This window comes from Salvia hispanica, chromosome 2, assembly GCF_023119035.1.
Source record: "Salvia hispanica cultivar TCC Black 2014 chromosome 2, UniMelb_Shisp_WGS_1.0, whole genome shotgun sequence".
NCBI classification, from domain to species: domain Eukaryota; kingdom Viridiplantae; phylum Streptophyta; class Magnoliopsida; order Lamiales; family Lamiaceae; genus Salvia; species Salvia hispanica.
This window is the reverse complement of record NC_062966.1, coordinates 31282906-31301416: the sequence shown is the minus strand read 5'-3', so window position 1 is coordinate 31301416 and position 18511 is coordinate 31282906. Positions and strand designations below refer to the sequence as shown.

Genomic DNA, 18511 nt, shown 5'->3' with positions numbered 1-18511 from the left:
CCATACACCAGCATAGAATAGGAATGAAGTACAGCATAGAATAGGAATGAAGTAGGAAAAATGGATCAGGAGATCCACTCCGATCAATACCTCCCCCATTTAACTTTCCATTTCTCAAGCCCACACAAATGCAGAAACGAAAAAATTCCAGCTCCAAAAAATCGAAAATGGCGGGATCAGCTTTGGCCATAACCACCACCAACAAGGAGAGTGCGAACCACGCATTCGATGTATGGCAGGTTTCATCAACCGCAGCTCATCCGCTTTAAAGAGCACTTATCCTTCTCCGGTGCCGGTTCCGAAGCATCGCCTCCGCGGCGCCTAGATTTCCTCGTCCACCGCCGCATCCATCAAGCTCATTTACGAGAGAACCTCCTCCGGAATGGATGAAGCGTTCTCGTCCTCTCTCTCGATCAAAAACCCTTGTAAGCTTGAAAATTAGCTCATTGTGTTTGATTTTCTAGTAAAAATTCATCCGTTGTGTAGATCGTGTACTTCCACTACTGTTTTTTAACTGTTGAGTTCGAATCAGCTTGATCTCGTTACTGCTTATCTCTGTTTTCTGAATCGTGCTCTAATCAGATTACTCGGACATTTGCTTTTTAAAGTAGTCGTTTATGTTGGTAGATATAGCAGGTTATCATGCCGTGAAGCTAAATTTGTCGTTATTGAGTAGAGAAATTGAATTTCTCTGTTAATGTAGTTTTTATTAAAAGTTCATGCCAATTGGTGATAGGAGGAGTAGCCACGGGACTTATAGTGTGATTCTACTTCTCTCTTTAAACTGACGTGCCATATTTGTTATAGGAGTTCGTGTTTGTTTCATTTTGCCAATGGTTAAAGAGATGGGAAATTTTACTTTATTTGCCGAATAAGTGTTGGTCCTGTTTGATAATGAGCCATTGAATCGGTTTCTGTTTGCTTCAAAATGTTTATCATTCTTTCCCAACATGAATTTTACTGGAGCTGCTTTACATCTCAAAGTTCATGGCCTCAAATATCATGCTTATCGGGGAAGCGGGGCCATCTTTTTGAGCTATAAAGACAGTGGTGGCCAGGCAAGCAAGGGAAACATATGTTAGTCTCATTATCTTTTACTATTATTTTCTTGTTTGAATGTAATGACTTTTCTCACCAAGTCAAATCGGAAGAGCAACCACATCTTTAGGATTGGAGGTGAAGATAACAAAGGATGATAATTCAAGAGGAATAGACTTTTCTCTGGCAGTGGGGACTGGAGAGTAGTGATGATAACTGAATCACTTACCGAAAGAGACCACATTACCTTATGAAGTTCTAAATTGATTAACACTGAACTTTGTAGTTGCATAAATTTTGGCATGATTTTAATTTCAACTTCAATCATCGTATATGGCTTCATAGTTATGCTCCCATTATAGGATCACTGTACAGCTGTAACAGCATAATTTTCCCACAGAATATCTATGTGCATGATTATCATAGAATAGACTAGCTCGGGACTTTGCAGATATGCACAACTAGCTCAGTGTCTTTGTTTATCTGAGTGGGCTTATATAAGATTCTAGTTGGTGTCAGTTAGCAAATTACTGACCAGTTATGAAAATGAAACCCAACCATATATCGATATATTTACGGAAGCAATGGTGAGCTGCAGTACACACAATCAGTGGTCTGCAAAGATGGAACCGATATTCCTCAAAGTCAGAGTACCCAACTGATGATGCTTACAAGCTGTGCTTTAGAAGCAAGTCAAGATTTAATCATTCAAAGCACACTTGAAGCTGCAAAGACAGGCCGTATATTCTCTAAGGTTTATCATTAGCTACTGCCCTGCAGTTGCTGAAGGGCATCTATCCTCTCGTTTAATGCATCGTTCACTGATTGTCTGGGAGCAGCTGGAGATCTTAAAACCCATTTTTTGGTAAAGCCTTGATTCAGACACTCAATTCTCCTTTTACTTATCGCCTCTGTTCACTAATTTTAGTCTGTTCACTTCCATGCAGCAACATCTGGAAGTAATTCCTTTTAAAGGTACACAAATAATTCTCTCGTATCCTAATTGATCTGTCTAATGCTATTCACTATCACTAATAAGTAGCAAATTGATTCATTTTCATCAATAGTTCAGAGTTACTTGCAACTGTAGAGAATGTCATCAGACAGTTGGAGATGAGGTGTGATGTAAGTTGAATTTGTCAAAGCCAACACAAATATGCAAATAAGGTTTGTAAGGAATAGAATTTATCATGTTTTCAATCTTTACACTACTTCAATATAAACTCCTTATCTTTAGCATTTTTATGGATCTTTAATGCATTACGCTTAAGGGGAGAGAAATCTGGAATCCTACTTAGGAAAAAAAGATGCAAAACCGATCCCTTTTCTAGTTAACAGCCCTGCACTGCTTCCTGACCTCTCCTTGATCTCCCACGAGCACCTCCGTCTCCCCGAGCTTCTTCATCGAGTTGGTGAACTTTGCGATCCAACCAGCCTGATCGTCTACGAACTTCTTCATCATGCTGTTCCCCCGTGGATCCCTTGCCAGGTTGTGATCTGACTCGATCAACGCCCTGTTGGTCAGAAGCTCCTTGTAGAAGCGGGAGTCCATCTTGTGGTGCGAGTATGGATCGAACGGCACATCCTGGATCTCGCTCATGCAGACCGTCATCGTCTGCATCTTGATCCAGTATCCTTTGTCGATATTTTTCTCCTTCTCCTTGTCGCGAAACCTCCCGGCGACGATGCTACAGTGGGCGGTCCCGATGGAGTGTGCGCCGACGAGGAGGATTAGATCCTCCAGCGTCATCCCCTTCTTCTCGAAGAGGCGGATGTTGTCCTCGGCCGTGGCATCCGGGAGTGGAAGGTTGCCCTCGACGTTCACAGCGAGGGAGGCACGTGCGTCGCGGCGCCCGGCTGCGATGTTGAAGGCGGGCACACCCGAGGAGACGAGGGAGTCGCGGGTGGCGAACGCAAGGATGTCCGCACAGGAGACCACTCCGGGGCACGCCTTCTCGAGCTCGGCCTTTATGTCGTCGACGACTTCGTAGCCGCGCACGAGCGGCCCGTTGTGCTTTGCCTTCTTCTCCACCTGCTCGTGCGTAGGCGTCGTGTCGAGGAGGATTGAAGCATCGCACCCCTACATGCAAAGTTGATTGCATTTACTTTGAGGACAATTACATCCGAATTTACGTTACTCAAATGACTCTTACCGTGACGAAACAGTCATGGAAAAAGAGGCGAACAAAGCCTGCAGCATACGTTGGATCCTTTAGAAAATGTTTGTGAATGGTCGCATTCACAATCTTCTCAACATCGGGACAACTCTGCTCGTAAAACATTTCCCTCAGCCCGCCCTTTCCGGGTCCTTCCATGGGCTTGTTTACTGGCTCTTGCACGGGCTGATTCTGAAGCTCTTGCTTGGGTATATTCGCGGGCTCTTCCACTGGCCTGTTCTCGGGTTCTTGCTTGGGCATATTCGCGGGTTCTTCCACAGGCTCGTTCGTGGGCTTGGGTTCTTGCACAAGTCCGGAATCCGCCTGTTGCTCAGGTTTGGAGTTGGGATCCTGCACAGGTAAACCGGGCTCTACAAGCCCGGTTTCAGGCACGACCTGCTGCAACAGTCGCTCGTTGGCATCAGGCTTCAATGAATCAGCAGAATCATCTCCTATACCATGGTCCCTCTCAAGCTCTGGAATTTTGAAATCTCGTTCATCTTCAGGTACAAGCCCGGTTTCAGGCACGACCTGCTGCAACAGTCGCTCGTTGGCATCAGGCTTCAATGAATCAGCAGAATCATCTCCTATACCATGGTCCCTCTCATGCTCCGGAATTTTGAAATCTCGTTCATCTTCAGGTACAAGCCCGGTTTCAGGCACAACCTGCTGCAACAGTCGCTCTTTGGCATCAGGCTTCAATGAATCAGCAGAATCATCTCCTATACCATGGTCCCTCTCAAGCTCCGGAATTTTGAAATCTCGTTCATCTTCAGGTACAAGCCCGGTTTCAGGCACGACCTGCTGCAACAGTCGCTTGTTGGCATCAGGCTTCAATGAATCAGCAGAATCATCTCCTATACCATGGTCCCTCTCATGCTCCGGAATTTTGAAATCTTGTTCATCTTCATGTAAACCGGGCATGACTTGCTGCAATAGTCGCTCGTTGTGCTGCTCCGGAGCGTCGAAATCCTGATGATCATCGGTAGGAGGATGACTGATGGCAAGGCCCAGCCCGGAAAGCCCTGAGACATGAAGGAAGTATCCGGATGCCAGCATTGCATAGGAAAGGAATGCTAATATGAGGATTCCTATTCTGGAAGCCATCATTTTGTTAAGCTAATTATTTTCCCTGAAGTATTTTTGGGTGATGAAATGGTGGATTGCGAGGCATGATGAGTTCTTCATGGTTGTTGAGTTTATGTGAAAAAAAGTTGTTAGAGGCTGGGAGGGATTTCAGGCTTTTGAAAATGGATGGAACCTCCAAGTGCTGATGTGTTAATTTGGCTGGGAAAGAAGAAGGCCGTGAGTTATTCGGCTTCTTAATTTTAGATGAAACCTTATAAGACGAGCCAAATCTCAAGTTAAAAATAAGTCTGTTGATAATAGTATGTTGTTTCTTTAAGTATTTGAAGATAAAGTATTGTTCAATTTTTTATTATTTTCTTATTTGCCGAGAGTAGTTAATTTTTATTACAACCTAGGTACCCTTACAAAGAAATTGATCATTTGATCTTATTATTATCAGCTTGCTAAAAAAAATGAGAGGCCTAATTAATAATTCAAATCAATTGGAAAATTGTGTTTATGGATATGAAATACTTCCTCCGTCCCACTCAAAATGACCACATTTTTTAGTGGCATGAGATTTTAGGAAGTGCTGTTAGGTGAAATAAAATAGAGAGAAAAAAGGTAGTTGAATATATTAATGAGGAGAAAAGAGAGGGGAGGTTATTTCCAAAATTGAAAGTGGTCATCTTGATTAAGACAAATAAAAAAGAAAAAGGTGATCATCTTGAATGGGACGTAGGGAGTAAGTTTCAAGTTGGGGTTGATCGAGAACATCCGCTTGCAACACATAGCGTGCGTTCTGTTCCGTGGGACGGAGCACTCTTGGGACAACCGGACACCTTCCGTTCCGCGTTGTGAGAGCGACAATCTGTCATGCGCCTGCCCCTCCTCGACCAATGAGAAGCTGCCATGAAGCTTACTCGTGGGCTTCGTTTCTACTATTTTTATTTTTAAAATCAATAGAATTATATTTAATTTTATAATTTATTTCAGGATTTAAAATATGTCCATTATCCAACGGAATTCTACTAATTTTTTTCTTCATATTTTATTATTGAATATCTTCTATGCTCATTTTTAAATACAACAGTCAATCTTAATTTCTTCACTTAAAATATTTAACTATCCTCATTTCCTTTCTAAATTTCTGTCTAAAAAATTTTATACTAAGTTTGGCCGCAGCGATCCATTAGCACAATGGTACACAACATGGCGGATTCCCCTTGTCGGCGCCTTGGGCACCTCAGATCCACGAGTCTGCAAAGCCTCAACCATTGCTATCCAATTGTTGATTCTATTTACTCGGTTATCTTCTCTGTACCAAAATAAAAAATACTACTCCATCCGTCCCTGAAAATTTATCACTTATTTCGATTTTTGTCCGTTCCTAAAAATTTATCACCTTTCACTTTTTCCATTTTTGGTAGTGGACTTCATATTCCACCAACTCATTCACACTCACATTTTAATATTAAATTAATATATATAAGTAGGACCCACATGCCACTAACTTTTTCAACCCACTTTTTATTGCATTTTTTAAAACCCGTGCCGGGTCAAATGATGACAAATTATGGGGGACGGTGGGAGTAGTACAATCCAAATGAAACTTAAAAAAGGGTAAATTCTGGTCTATCCCGTAACTTTTAAAATTGATCATAATATTCATGAATTTTAATATTTATCTAAATTTTACCATAAGCAAAATAAGCATGTAGCCTATTTGCAATACATTATTGATGTGTTGCATATGTTTTTAATATTGATTAGATAAGTTGTGTTGCATATGTTTTTAAAATTGACTGAGTAAAGACTAAAATTGGTCCCGAACATATGGTCATTTTATGTTTTTGGTCTTGAACATTATCTTTTGGATTTTTCGGTCCTGAATATATAGAAATTTGATCATTTTGGTCATCCGTCAATTATTCCGTTAAAAACTAACGATCAACGAGTTTAATCCCGATTTTGACCAAATTAAACTTTTAATTCTGATTTTTTACTTCATAATTATTTTTATAAATATTCTTTTAAATTAGAATTAAATAATATATGTAGGAAGTGTTTCACTTCAATTAAATACTTAATATATAATCATAAGTTTAGATGATTGTTAAGTAGCATTAATAAGAAGACAAATTCAAAAGATAGGAATTGCAGCAAAAAAAATGATTATAAATGACATGTGAACACTGGCCGTGACACGATTTTGCTATCCTCCAAACAGCTCCGGATCTTACCCCAATTGTCGTTGACTCGATTCTGCAACCAATTGGAGTAATCGCCAAGGCGATACTCCTTGTATCCTTTATCGGAGAGGTCTTGGCCGGCGCCCTTGTTGGTGACGACGAAGGCGAATATCGTGAAGCAGAAGAGCAGCAGGATGAGGAGAAACATCACCAGCAGGTATTAGACTTGTGTTATCAAGTTAGTTAATTCATTGTTTTACTGATGAGTAATCTTTTCTATTATGAGGTTTTATATTGTGTTTTATTCTTTTTTTACACCGATGCACCACGGTATATATGGTGATGTTTTGTGCCTTTTCACTCATTCAATCAAAAAGAGAATTATCTTTTCCTCATTCTTAATTCTCTGCAAATTCCCGATCTCATTCAAGCTCCAATGGAGTCTACTTCATGATCTTGTTAGCAGGTACACCCACAGCGGCCACGTTCATGCGGCAGCACGACCCCACCAGCCCCGCGATCGTTCGCCTGTTTCGAGAGCCATATCCCGCTGCCGATTATCGGAATCGAGAGCAGCAGCGTCACCAAGTTCAGAATTCCCACCAGATTGTTGCTCACGCGCATTTTGTTTACCTTTTTTCTTGTGCAAAACTAATGCAGATTTGATTTGATGTGTTTGGTGGTGAAAGCGATGAGAATTGGGAATTAATTAGGGAGTAAAAAATCAGAATTAAAAGTTTAATTTGATCAAAATCAGGATTAAATCTGTTTATCGTTAGTTTTTAATGAAATAGTTGACAGATGATCAAAATGATCAAATTTCTATATGTTCAAGACAAAAAATCTAAAAGATAATGTTTAGAACCAAAAACATAAAATAATCATATGTTTAGAATCAATTTTGACTTTTACTCAAATTGATAAGATAAGTTGGTGCGTTGAGAATAATGATAAAATTCATTGGTGCGCACCTCATCTGCGTAGAATTCTTCGGATGGTATATTAGATTATACTTTTACCCAAATCATACCTTGTGGAAAAATGGAAAGAAATATTAAAATTTTATAATAATATTTATGAATGTTTTCTAAAACTGCAAGTCAGAGAAAGAGAGAAATGGAGATAAAATAGAAGAGAGAAAGAGATAAAAAAAACATGGGCAATAAATTATATATATAAAAAAACTATTCATTTTTAGAAGATTAATTTTGGTAGACCGCCAAAATAGAAACATTAGAATTTGGTTTTTTTGGATGGATGGCATAATTTAACCAAAAAATTATGATTTAGTATAAAATGTGAAAAACCTACATGTACAGATGTTCTTTGAAGCTTAAATGCAAAGTGGGCCTTCTTAGTATAGAGCAGATGATCATAAGCCCATAATAAATGGGCCATCAACCGAAGTCGGTCGGACTCGGATCTTAGTCTCTCCACTAATTGAAATTTCTGCTGAATTCTAATGGAAAAACAGGAGAAGATCGAACTTAAATATTCTCCCAAATCTCTTTCTCACACACTTCGACAACAATGACGCGGCCATTTCACCCTTCATTTGCCACATAATTTCGGGATCAGCATCGGATCTCGCCGCCATTGATTCCAGCAGCTCGTGATCGGAGGAAATTGAGTGGAAATTAATAAATTCGACTGATTCAGCGTATAAATGGCGGGAGCAGCATCGGCGCTGTTCCTACTGGACATTAAGGGTAGGGTTCTGGTGTGGCGGGACTACCGCGGAGATGTCTCAGCCACCCAGGCAGAACGCTTCTTCGCTAAGCTCATGGAGAAAGAGGTGAGATTTCTCTATGATTCGTGATTGGATTGGTGGCTTGTGTTTGTCAGTATAAATGTTGAAATGATTGAATCGCTCCGTGATTGTAGCTGTAGTGCGACGTATCAGGTTCAATTAAAAAAATCGTGAGCTTGATCTGATGTTCCGTGCTTATAATTTATTTCGTTTGATGATACTTATTAATCTTCTGCTGTGTTGAGACTGAATAGGTTTCGTTGTGTTGTTGGGAAACTGAGTTGATTTAGCTAGATGCAGATTTGATCAGTTCAATTGACCTGGATGAGAACATGTACTCTGGGATTACTTTTGGTTGGAAATGATTACTTTTGGATAAATCTGGGGGATTGTTTTTGATAGAATTGAATATTCTTTGATAAGCTTTTGTTATTGGAGAGGCAAACTGTTTGGATTTGAGAATAATGTGTAGAGAGAGGATAATCAGTTCAAGTTTCATTTCTGATTCCAATTCATCTTTTAGTAACTTAGGTGTAACTGGAATTGGAATTTGGAGGCTCCTAGCTGATGCAAATTGTGTAGTCAGGGTCAAACTTTTCTCTGCTAGTTATGAAGGCGCTTCTTTTGTTTTGTGTTTTGTAACTTGTAAGCAAAGGGGTTTTTCCCCTCATAATTCATAAGGTACCATTTTTCTGTGAAGTGTGAACTTGCTTTATAGCAAGTGGATTTTTGTGAGACATGGTGAATTGGTAATACAGTACATTTTAGATTGCAACTGTTAGTACCTGTTTTTCTGATTTGATTTATGGTTTTCTTTAAATGATTATATAGCATAGTTTGTATAAGTAGTTATGAATTAATGATTGAGGATTTGCACTTAAGTGAATTAGATAGTTAATGCACTTCTAATTTCTATTTTCTAATGATGTAGGGTGACCCAGAGACCCAGGATCCTGTTGTTTACGATAATGGTGTGACATACATGTTTATACAACACAACAATGTATATCTCATGACTGCATCTCGGCAAAACTGCAATGCTGCTAGCCTTCTTTTATTCCTTCACCGAGTAGTTGATGTAAGCATTATTGGTAATCAAGATCCCATTCTCTAATTATGGTCTATACCCCAGTCATTTAATATGTTAACTTCAATAATACATTTTTCTTGACAGGTCTTCAAGCATTACTTTGAAGAATTAGAAGAAGAATCACTGAGAGATAATTTTGTTGTAGTGGTATGGGAAGTTCATTGTTCTCTCCTTGTGAAATAGTATATAAACACAATCTCGATGAGAGAATTCAACAATTTTTATCTGATATTTCTAGTATGAGCTACTGGACGAAATTATGGACTTTGGCTACCCACAATACACCGAAGCGAAGATTCTTAGCGAGTTCATCAAGACTGATGCTTACAGGATGGAAGTGGCACAGAGGCCTCCGATGGCAGTCACAAATGCAGTGTCATGGCGCAGTGAAGGGATACGTTACAAAAAGAATGAAGTGAGTATTCCTTGCATAACATGTGATGCAAATCTTGAACACTGGATTATGTGGGCCTTTGTTCGTTGTGCAGGTCTTTCTTGATGTTGTGGAGAGTGTCAATATACTAGTCAATAGTAATGGCCAAATAATTAGGTCAGATGTCGTTGGGGCACTAAAGATGCGAACGTATTTGAGGTTAGTTCTCGCTCCATGACTCTTATGTATCTTCTGCTCTAATTTCAAGCAGAACGATGTGATATTAGCTCTTGGCTCTTGCCGTTGTCATGGATCAGAATAACATGCATTATAATCAAGAAAACCATGTAGAAAGTTTTTACAAGCCCAAATCGGTACCTTCACTTTGTATACTTGAAATGATGAAGTTTCAAGGATTTTTTCTGGATGCTATACTACATCATATACAAATGACTCTTCTCTCAGTATGTTCATATACATAAGTCACTCTATAATTTTTTCAATTTGTTACCTATATCAGTCTCTCTTTGTTGATTTTAATTTATTCTACAACTTGATGCCCTTTATGTGCTTTTTCATTGCAATCAAATCAAATATAAGTTGATAGCTAGTTGTATGTTGTAACTCATAATGGTTTATCCGTTGCAGTGGTATGCCCGAGTGTAAACTTGGACTGAATGACAGAGTTTTGCTTGAAGCCCAAGGGCGAGCTACTAAGGGAAAAGCCATTGATCTTGATGACATCAAGTTTCATCAGTGTGTAATTCAGCTTTATCATTTGTCCAATATATTGTTTCTGTTGACTGTTGGATAACAAATCGTAATGCTGCTCATGTCTGCCCATGTTACTGACTTTGCTTTATTGGTCTTATTCTGATTGGTGATTCAGGTGTGTGCGGTTGGCTCGGTTTGAGAACGATAGAACCATAGCCTTCATACCTCCTGATGGATCATTTGATCTAATGACTTACAGGCTCAGCACTCAGGTTGGTTTGCCAATTTGCAGTTCAGATCCATCCCCTTATTAGCTTCTACAACTTAGAGTAGAATGTACCTTGAATGTGTGAATAATCATCTAAATAATTGATCATAAGCTAAAACCTGAAACTTTTCTATTGAAGTAGGAATGGCATGATATCAATTTCTTGTCTGCTGGATTGTTGGACTAATTTTGGGATTGTAACAATTTTCTGATGTAGTGATATTTTGTCCACCTTACATTTATTAGTGATTTGAAGAACTGAGTTACTTTTATTCCAGGTAAAGCCTCTAATATGGGTTGAAGCTCAGGTAGAAAGGCACTCTAGGAGCCGAATAGAATTTATGGTGAAAGCCAGGAGCCAATTCAAGGAGCGTAGGTATAGTACCTGCATCTGTTGTAGTATTATCTATGTTATTTCCTTTTTCCATCCATCTTGCCGTAGTTTATGAATGTCAAATTCATCACTGATGTAATTTTGAATTTCAGCACCGCAACGAATGTTGAAATTGAGATACCTGTGCCACCTGATGCTACTAATCCAAATGTTCGTACCTCAATGGGATCTGCTACTTATGCTCCAGAAAATGATTCACTAATTTGGAAAATTAAATCTTTTCCAGGTGGCAAGGTTGGAATTTTTTTGGGTTAACTCAGATTTTCTTTCATTTTTTCCTTTCCTTAAGATGGTCTGTGGTGTTGGACTTAATTTGCTTGGCAAATTTCTTGTTGTTGATTGTTACGTTTTTTTGTGTTTTCAGGAATATATGTTGAGAGCAGAGTTTAGGCTTCCCAGTATCACATCAGAGGATGCAGCTCCAGAAAGAAAGGCTCCCATAAGGGTGAAGTTTGAAATACCATACTTCACTGTTTCAGGAATACAGGTGAGCTCAAATGGGCTTTCCTTAAAAAAATTTGTTATACTGGTTTTATAATCTTGATGCTATTTTAAATATTCCACATAAACAACAATCACCGCATATCTACGTACTTCCCTGCATAAAAATAAAACTATGGAGCCCTTCATAGGTAAATTTTAAAAGAAAGTTATCTATTTATAGGCCCTGCATCAACTTTCCCTTATTTATAGGCCCTGCATCAACTTTCCCTTAAAAGTTTTACTACCTACAACAGAGGCCGAGCCTTGAGCTCTCTCTAAAAATTTTAATTATAATTCTTTGTTAATTCATCTACTATTACTTAATTAAACACGGAATTCATTTAAATAAAGAAAGTTACGGAATTGAAAATTCATCTTGTATTTTGGATGTTTTGCCACGTTAATATTAGTCTTCATAAGTTTACAATGTATTAGCTTTTATTTTCTTTCTGTTTGTAGCATACCAAACCTTTTTTTCCTTTCTGTACAAGATTTATATCCTTATAAATATATATTGCTAGTAAAGAACCAAGTATATAAATACAAGCGACACTGCAGACTAGAAATGGCTTCTGTATGAAATAGAACCCTTAAAGTGGGCCTTGTGATTGCAAACCCAAGCTCCACTTTTGCTCTTTAAGCTAAAGTACTAAACTTCCCCAAGGAACGAGGTAAAGCTTCGTTTCGGGTGAACCAGATGAACTACTGCAGTACTGCTTACCTGGCTTGCCTTGCTCTCTTGACTCATGGAGTTGAATATCTTCATTTTAATGCTTTACTAGTTTACATTATTTTGGTTATAATTATTAATTGAGCATATAAGCAGATAATCTATACCTTGAATCCTTGCTAAAGCCACTCACCATTGAAACTCATACTGTAGGTCCGTTACTTGAAAATCATCGAAAAGAGTGGCTACCAGGCTCTTCCATGGGTGAGGTATATAACAATGGCTGGTGAATATGAGCTTAGACTTATTTGATTTCCGCCTCTCTGCACGGGATTGCTTAGCCTGCAATGCTTTGAACTCCACTCTATTGACAGCCATGCCATATCATGTGTGACTCAAAGAAGTGGCTGTACAGCAAATCATTCATAAATTGGGAGTTGTTCTATCTTAATGCTGTTTGTATCATGAGGATATTTGTAATCGTTAATGTCACATTGTTCATTCCTTCAACCTTTCAGTTTTCCTTATCAAAGTGCAAGTTTTGGATTGAAAACACACTAATACTTTGTATAGGAGAAGCACCAAATACTAATCAGTTGTCCATTGTACCTTGTTGTCTTGTCTGTGAGAGAAATTGTTATCTTTTTGGATTAATTGCCTATAAATTTACTAAGTTTTGTCAAATTTTGTGATTTTTTAGATAATAAATATTTTTTGTTTGGGCTGGCTTTTGAGGGGCCGCACGATCTTTGGGTTGCACCTCAATGGCCAACCCTGCAGTTGCGAGGTTACTCATTGTGCTGATTGTCGTTTGTTTATGCTCTCAAACTTGATTAATAATTGTCAATTTTCCAGATTGATGCTTATATTATTGCCTATTTGTTATAGAACATCAATCACACAAAACACCAACTATAACTTATAGAACAATAACTTAAGAAATTTTGGCATTATAAACGATGTAAAAAGCACTACACAGCATGGCTGAAACAGATAGAAATGGGGGTGCAATGAACAACACTTTTAATGAGCTAGACGTTTAAAAACAGAGGGAAACCTCTTCAGAAACTCATCAAAGTCGTTATCTTTGCCCAGGATACTAAGCCTAGCATAGTTGCTAGGGCATCCGAAAGTCCCGCCTCCTCGCACTCGGATACTCTCCTCCTTCATCACCCCTTCTAGGTTTATGCCTTCTTGGGCCTTCATCCATGCGTAAGCTGTTCAAAAAAGATAATATCATACAGTATCGTTCACCAACGCGAATGTACAAAGTCAAACAATCACTAGACTTTCTTTACCTGGATTGCATTCCTTATAGTTTCTTTTGAAGTTGCAATGTCGAGGAGGGAAGTCTGGGACCTGCAAGACGTCAGTTCCTTGGAGAGCTTCTCTCAGCTTCATCCATCGCTCAGCCATAACTGACTGCCCGAACTCGAAGAAATTAGTTGGGCAGCTGTTGGTGGAGATCATCTCCAAGATGCTGAGAGCTCGGAGCTGAGCTTCCTTGGATACCCCAATGGTGCTGATCTCCAAGAACTTCACCATCTGTTTTGCTACGTTCGCGTCCTTCACTATCGCCCATCTTCACATACACCAAAAAAGAAAATAAACTAACCACACATATATAAAAACACATCAACAAAAGATTACTTCTTTGTATGAAACCAAAGCATCATAATTAGATCCCCTACCCAATCCTCGATCCCGCGTGTCCGGTGCATTTCGAGGCAGTGAAGAGCATGATATCGTGATCAGCAGGCTTCGTGATGGCTGTGTACTGAGGCCAATAGTATGCAAGGTCATGAATGAGCATGCCATTGGCCTTATTCACAACAGGTCCCCTTAGTTCGCCATCAGGATTGTTGGGGGAAGTGACCATCTCGATGTAAGGCTGATCATCATGGTCGACGTAAGCATGAGCGTCACCTCCCCACTCGAACAGTCCTGATCTCAAATAGTCTGCTATCTGCGGATAACACTGCAATCAACAAAGATTTATTTAGATACAAATTAACAGCAGTGTAACATTTCAATTGATGAGGACTTTAAGGCTTACGGAGTAGAATGGAGCAGCAGACACAACGCTGATGGGGCTTGAGGGGTCGAGGGGTTCAGCGAGGGCGTAAAGGGCAGCCTGGATGAGCTGGCTGGAGCCGTTCCCAACCACAATGTGGCGACCTTCCACGACTGCGTTTCCCACCACATTGTGGAGATTCCTGATTTCTTGCTCGAGTTTAGGCAGCATAAACCAACAGAAGCTCTTGGGGTTGGCGAAGTAGCTGAGGGCTTCAGAAGCTGAAATGGTGATTTTGAAGTCATCACCAATTGATTTCCAGTAGGCCTCGTACATGGTCGGATCACCCCTGAGATATTATTATTCCATAGTTATTTAATTCTCAAGAGATTGATACAGAAAAGATACACACATGCAACAAACAAAAAACATGCTCAACACACACTGAAATACAGTAGGTTATGTGTGAAAACACACACCAATGCACACACAGTGCATGCATAAATAGAGAGACCACAAAACAAAAAAAAAAAAAACTAAACAGAAGCAAAAATGAAGAAAAATAAAAAGAAAGCATACTTATCAAAATCAAGAATGGATTGCTGGTTAAGGTTAGTGAGCATCGATTCGGTAGTTTTGATCGCTTCAACCTCAACAGCCACTGCCACTGCAGCCGCAGCCACAGAAGCAGGAACCGTTGAAGGGACGGAGTTATCGATCACTACTGCGGCTTCAGTGCTCACCATTTTCCCTTCTTTTATTTTTCAAGAAAATTCTGCCTAGTTTGGTTTATAGATTGCAGAGCCTCACTCTTAACACAATTTTTTGGGGCTGCTTGATTCCCTATTTATAAAGGTTGCATTCAGATGAGATTATATCACATATTTGTTGTTTTCTTCAAATATTATGATTCAACTGAAGACGCAAGAAATCTGTCCAAAGATTAAATTTTTCAGTTACAACTCAAAAAGTTTGACAGACATAAAATATGGGCAATGTTTGTATTTTCATACAAACTACAAAAAGTAGATAGAGTTGATGTTTTCAGCAGTTACAACTCAAATTCTTATGATATGTAATTTAAAATGATTGATATTTTCTAATTGATTGTTTATGTTCTAATTAAGGAACTAGTTTGTATGCTAACGACATAAATTATTTATTTTCTATCATATATTTGGGACGTGTGTCAATAACGACAATCAACTCGCGCAGCACAAATGTCAAAACTAGATTTTTATCGAAAAGGTTATTTGACGACGTTTAATGATATTTAACTAACATTTTACATTGTTCGTAAGTGAACTAGTTTATAGGTCAGAAAGCTCGTCGGTCATCCATCGACATGATATACATTTTCCATTTTGGAACTAATGTGTATAAAAAAAGTCACAACATTTAACCAATAAATAATTATTTCCTATATTCTATAATGGAAAGAACATTGATCACAACGACATAAACGATGGTTCTAACCGGCCAATTTTCATTATTTCAATTTTTTTAACACAACATGATAAATATGATGATATAAAAATAAAATACGAAAATTAAATAGTACTACTAGTAATAAGATAAAAATGTTGATAATTATTTCATGATAAAATATCTACAAATAAATCACAAAGCTAAAGTAATAAACAAAACTCCTAACTTAAATATTTGTAACTAATTGTTAGTAATTATTACTACTAGTTTACAATGAAGTTACTAATAAGAAGAGATGAAACCAGAAACTTGAATGAGCCAATAATAGTTTCATTATCAACTTTTTTGTAAAATTATAGTATTTCACTTGCAGCACCAATTCTTTCTTGATTATCGGACCAGGAATTAAAGTAGTACTATGATTATTTAGAGCACTCGAAATTGATAATTTAATAATGTTGATTAATTTTTTGGGATATTATTTTGTCATATTTCTTTTATATTAATAATACTTTCTTTATAATATAACAAATAAAAATGATTTGCACAAGATCTATCCTATAGAAGTAGCAATTTAAAATTATCAATTTTTGAGCAAATTATGGTATAAAGAGAGATGGTAGTACTTAAGTGTACGTAGATATAATACATATATATCATAACCATGAATTTTGTAGCAATTTAAAAATTTCAATATGTCAAAAGATTCAATTTTTTATTCAGTTTTCTAGACACTACAGTTACAACTCAGAAAGGTTTAAGAATTTCTGGGAGTTACAACTCACAAAGGTTGACAGACATAAAATATGAGCAAGGTTTGTATTTTCATACAAAATACAAAGAATAATTAAAGCTGATGTTTTCTTTTCAGTTACAACTCAAATTCTTAGTGTTGAATAATTGATATTTTATAGGTGATCGATTATGTTCTAATTAAGGAACTAGTTTGTATGTTAACAATATAAATAAATTATTTACTTTCTACCATAGATTTGGTACCCGTGTTAAATAACGACAAACGGCTGATAACGATACAAACGTTGAAACGACAAACGTGGTTGTCCGACAACGTTTATACTAACAAACGTTTTACATTGTTCGTTAGTGAACCAGTTTGTATGTTAGAAAGGTCGTCAGTCATCCAACGATATACGTACATTTTCTATTTTGGAACTAATGTGTACATAAAAAAGTCACCCAACAACGTTTTAACCACTAAATGATTATTTCCTATATTCTATAACGGAAAGAACATTGATTACGTGCAACGTCATAGAGATGGTTCCTAACTGGCCAATTAATTTCCAGTTTTTCAATTTTTAGCATAATATGATAAATATGATGAATTTCACTCTATCAAGAGCCATGCCGTATCATGTGTGACTCAAAGAAGTGGCTGTACAGCAAAATAATTCATCAATTGGGAGTTGTTCATGCCACATTGTTCATTCCTTCAACCTTTCAGTTTTCAATTATACTTTATATAGGAGAAGCACCAAATACTAATCAGTTGTCCATTGTACCTTGTTGTCTTGTTTGTGTGAGAAATTGTTTTTTTTTTTGGATTAATTGCCTATAAAATTATGAAGTTTGGTTTATGCTCTCAAACTTGATTAATTATTACTGAATTGTTATAGAACATCAATTACACAAAACACCAACCGGAACAATAACCTTCCAAATTTTGGGATTACAAAAACCATGATGATTGAATATTGAAAATCACTGCACCACATGGTGGAAACAGATGATCAAAACTTTGAATTAGCTAGACGTTTAAAAATTGAGGGAAGCCTATTCAGAAATTGGTCAAAGTTGTTATCCCTGCCAAGGATACTAAGCCTAGCATGGTTGCTAGGGCACCCGAAAGTCCTGCCTCCTCGCACTCGAATACTCTCTTCTTTCATCACCTCTTCAAGGTTTATGCCCTCTTGGGCCTTCATACAGGCGTAAGCTGTTCAAAACAAAACAAAACAAACAATATCGTTCACCAACAAGAATATACAAAGTCAAACAATCATTGGACATTCTTTACCAGGATTGCATTCGTTATAGTTTCTTTTGAAGTTGCAGTGTCGAGGAGGGAAATCGGGGACTTGCAACACATCAGTTCCCTCGAGAGCTTCTCGCAACTTCTTCCATCGCCCAGCCATCACAAACTGCCCGAACTCGAAGAAATTAGTGGAGCAGCTGTTGGTGGAGATAGTCTCCAAGATGCTGATAGCTCTGAACTGAGCCTCCTTGGACACCCCAATGGTGCTGATCTCCAAGAACTTCACCATCTGTTTTTCCACGTGCGAGTCCTTTACTATCGCCCATCTTCACATACATCAAAAAATGAAAATGAAACTAACCACATATACATATAGAAACAAATAAAAAAAAGATCACTTTCTCTGTATGAAAACCAAAACATTATAATTAGATCCTCTACCCGATCCTTGACCCTGTTGAGTTTATTAAACTCAATTGCTTCAAGATTAAGAAAAAATGATGAAGTAGGTGCATCACCACCTCATTTTAGTTGATGAAATCTTGTGAAGTTTTCATGGCTAAAAGGAAGCCACAATTGCATTACGTGTAAGGCGGTGGAGTATGTGGTCATTATATGATATCTTCCTTATTAAACTAATTAGGACACGTAGCATGCATGTGTTAGCTATATATCAACTTTAGTTACTTATAAATAGTAGTACTTGCTTCATTGTATGATAAGAGAGAAAAAGAAATGTAGTGAATGAGATTTAGAGAGAATGAGCCGTAGCTCATAGTAGAGAGAAAGGAAGAGTGAGTGTTTGTAAGAGCCGAAGCTCTTAGATAGAAAGAAAGAAAAGGAATTGTGTGAGTTGGAGTGGAAAAGAGCCGTAGCTCTA

At 38.0% G+C, this 18511-nt stretch overlaps 5 protein-coding genes and 1 long non-coding RNA gene across 7 annotated transcripts; 2 read left to right on the top strand and 4 right to left on the bottom strand.

Annotated features, from left to right (window-relative positions):
• The first annotated feature begins 34 nt into the window (after window positions 1–34).
• Window positions 35–2440, top strand: LOC125203812. Of its 2 annotated transcripts, XR_007173442.1 has the most exons (4): window positions 35–1903; window positions 1986–2013; window positions 2106–2205; window positions 2310–2440. It is a non-coding gene; the product is annotated as an uncharacterized LOC125203812 (long non-coding RNA). The 2 variants fall into 2 exon arrangements; XR_007173441.1 differs by lacking the exon at window positions 2310–2440 and having other exon boundaries at window positions 2106–2228.
• On the bottom strand, window positions 2174–4443 carry LOC125203811. Its single transcript, XM_048102268.1, has 2 exons — window positions 3192–4443; window positions 2174–3118 (listed from the first exon to the last, which is right to left on the bottom strand). The coding sequence occupies exons 1-2, from the start codon at window positions 4302–4304 to the stop codon at window positions 2366–2368; spliced, it is 1866 nt and encodes a 621-aa protein (XP_047958225.1). The 5' UTR covers window positions 4305–4443; the 3' UTR covers window positions 2174–2365.
• A 1994-nt stretch (window positions 4444–6437) lies between these two features.
• Window positions 6438–7093, bottom strand: LOC125206794 (tetraspanin-8-like). The gene is made up of 2 exons (XM_048106017.1): window positions 6931–7093; window positions 6438–6673 (listed from the first exon to the last, which is right to left on the bottom strand). Exons 1-2 carry the CDS (start codon window positions 7076–7078, stop codon window positions 6438–6440), a joined length of 384 nt encoding a protein of 127 aa, XP_047961974.1. The 5' UTR covers window positions 7079–7093.
• An 827-nt stretch (window positions 7094–7920) lies between these two features.
• LOC125207078 (AP-1 complex subunit mu-2-like) lies at window positions 7921–12850 on the top strand. Its single transcript, XM_048106281.1, has 11 exons — window positions 7921–8249; window positions 9136–9282; window positions 9379–9441; window positions 9533–9709; window positions 9783–9886; window positions 10316–10423; window positions 10557–10653; window positions 10928–11025; window positions 11136–11277; window positions 11408–11530; window positions 12410–12850. The coding sequence occupies exons 1-11, from the start codon at window positions 8121–8123 to the stop codon at window positions 12506–12508; spliced, it is 1287 nt and encodes a 428-aa protein (XP_047962238.1). The 5' UTR covers window positions 7921–8120; the 3' UTR covers window positions 12509–12850.
• A 243-nt stretch (window positions 12851–13093) lies between these two features.
• Window positions 13094–14875, bottom strand: LOC125207079 (tryptophan aminotransferase-related protein 2-like). Its single transcript, XM_048106282.1, has 5 exons — window positions 14790–14875; window positions 14253–14559; window positions 13888–14174; window positions 13495–13778; window positions 13094–13413 (listed from the first exon to the last, which is right to left on the bottom strand). Exons 1-5 carry the CDS (start codon window positions 14831–14833, stop codon window positions 13220–13222), a joined length of 1116 nt encoding a protein of 371 aa, XP_047962239.1. The 5' UTR covers window positions 14834–14875; the 3' UTR covers window positions 13094–13219.
• Window positions 14876–17267: 2392 nt separating this feature from the next.
• LOC125208358 (tryptophan aminotransferase-related protein 1-like) lies at window positions 17268–18232 on the bottom strand. Its single transcript, XM_048107952.1, has 3 exons — window positions 18073–18232; window positions 17674–17957; window positions 17268–17592 (listed from the first exon to the last, which is right to left on the bottom strand). Exons 1-3 carry the CDS (start codon window positions 18144–18146, stop codon window positions 17390–17392), a joined length of 561 nt encoding a protein of 186 aa, XP_047963909.1. The 5' UTR covers window positions 18147–18232; the 3' UTR covers window positions 17268–17389.
• Window positions 18233–18511: the final 279 nt, after the last annotated feature.

Coding starts and splice junctions, on each gene's coding strand:
- LOC125207078 (XM_048106281.1), top strand. CDS start 8,121: ATGGCGGGAGCAGCATCGGCGCTGTTCCTACTGGACATTAAGGGTAGG. Junction 10,424..10,556: donor GATGACATCAAGTTTCATCA/GTGTGTAATTCA, acceptor TTGGTGATTCAG/GTGTGTGCGGTTGGCTCGGT. Junction 11,278..11,407: donor AATCTTTTCCAGGTGGCAAG/GTTGGAATTTTT, acceptor TTGTGTTTTCAG/GAATATATGTTGAGAGCAGA.
- LOC125203811 (XM_048102268.1), bottom strand. CDS start 4,304: ATGATGGCTTCCAGAATAGGAATCCTCATATTAGCATTCCTTTCCTAT. Junction 3,119..3,191: donor TCCATGACTGTTTCGTCACG/GTAAGAGTCATT, acceptor CTTTGCATGTAG/GGGTGCGATGCTTCAATCCT.
- LOC125208358 (XM_048107952.1), bottom strand. CDS start 18,146: ATGCACCTACTTCATCATTTTTTCTTAATCTTGAAGCAATTGAGTTTA. Junction 17,958..18,072: donor TCAACAGGGTCAAGGATCGG/GTAGAGGATCTA, acceptor ATGTATGTGAAG/ATGGGCGATAGTAAAGGACT. Junction 17,593..17,673: donor CTATAACGAATGCAATCCTG/GTAAAGAATGTC, acceptor TGTTTTGAACAG/CTTACGCCTGTATGAAGGCC.
- LOC125206794 (XM_048106017.1), bottom strand. CDS start 7,078: ATGCGCGTGAGCAACAATCTGGTGGGAATTCTGAACTTGGTGACGCTG. Junction 6,674..6,930: donor GCCGCATGAACGTGGCCGCT/GTGGGTGTACCT, acceptor CACAAGTCTAAT/ACCTGCTGGTGATGTTTCTC.
- LOC125207079 (XM_048106282.1), bottom strand. CDS start 14,833: ATGCTCACTAACCTTAACCAGCAATCCATTCTTGATTTTGATAA. Junction 14,560..14,789: donor TCCATTCTTGATTTTGATAA/GTATGCTTTCTT, acceptor ATAATATCTCAG/GGGTGATCCGACCATGTACG. Junction 14,175..14,252: donor CTGCTGCTCCATTCTACTCC/GTAAGCCTTAAA, acceptor TGTTGATTGCAG/TGTTATCCGCAGATAGCAGA.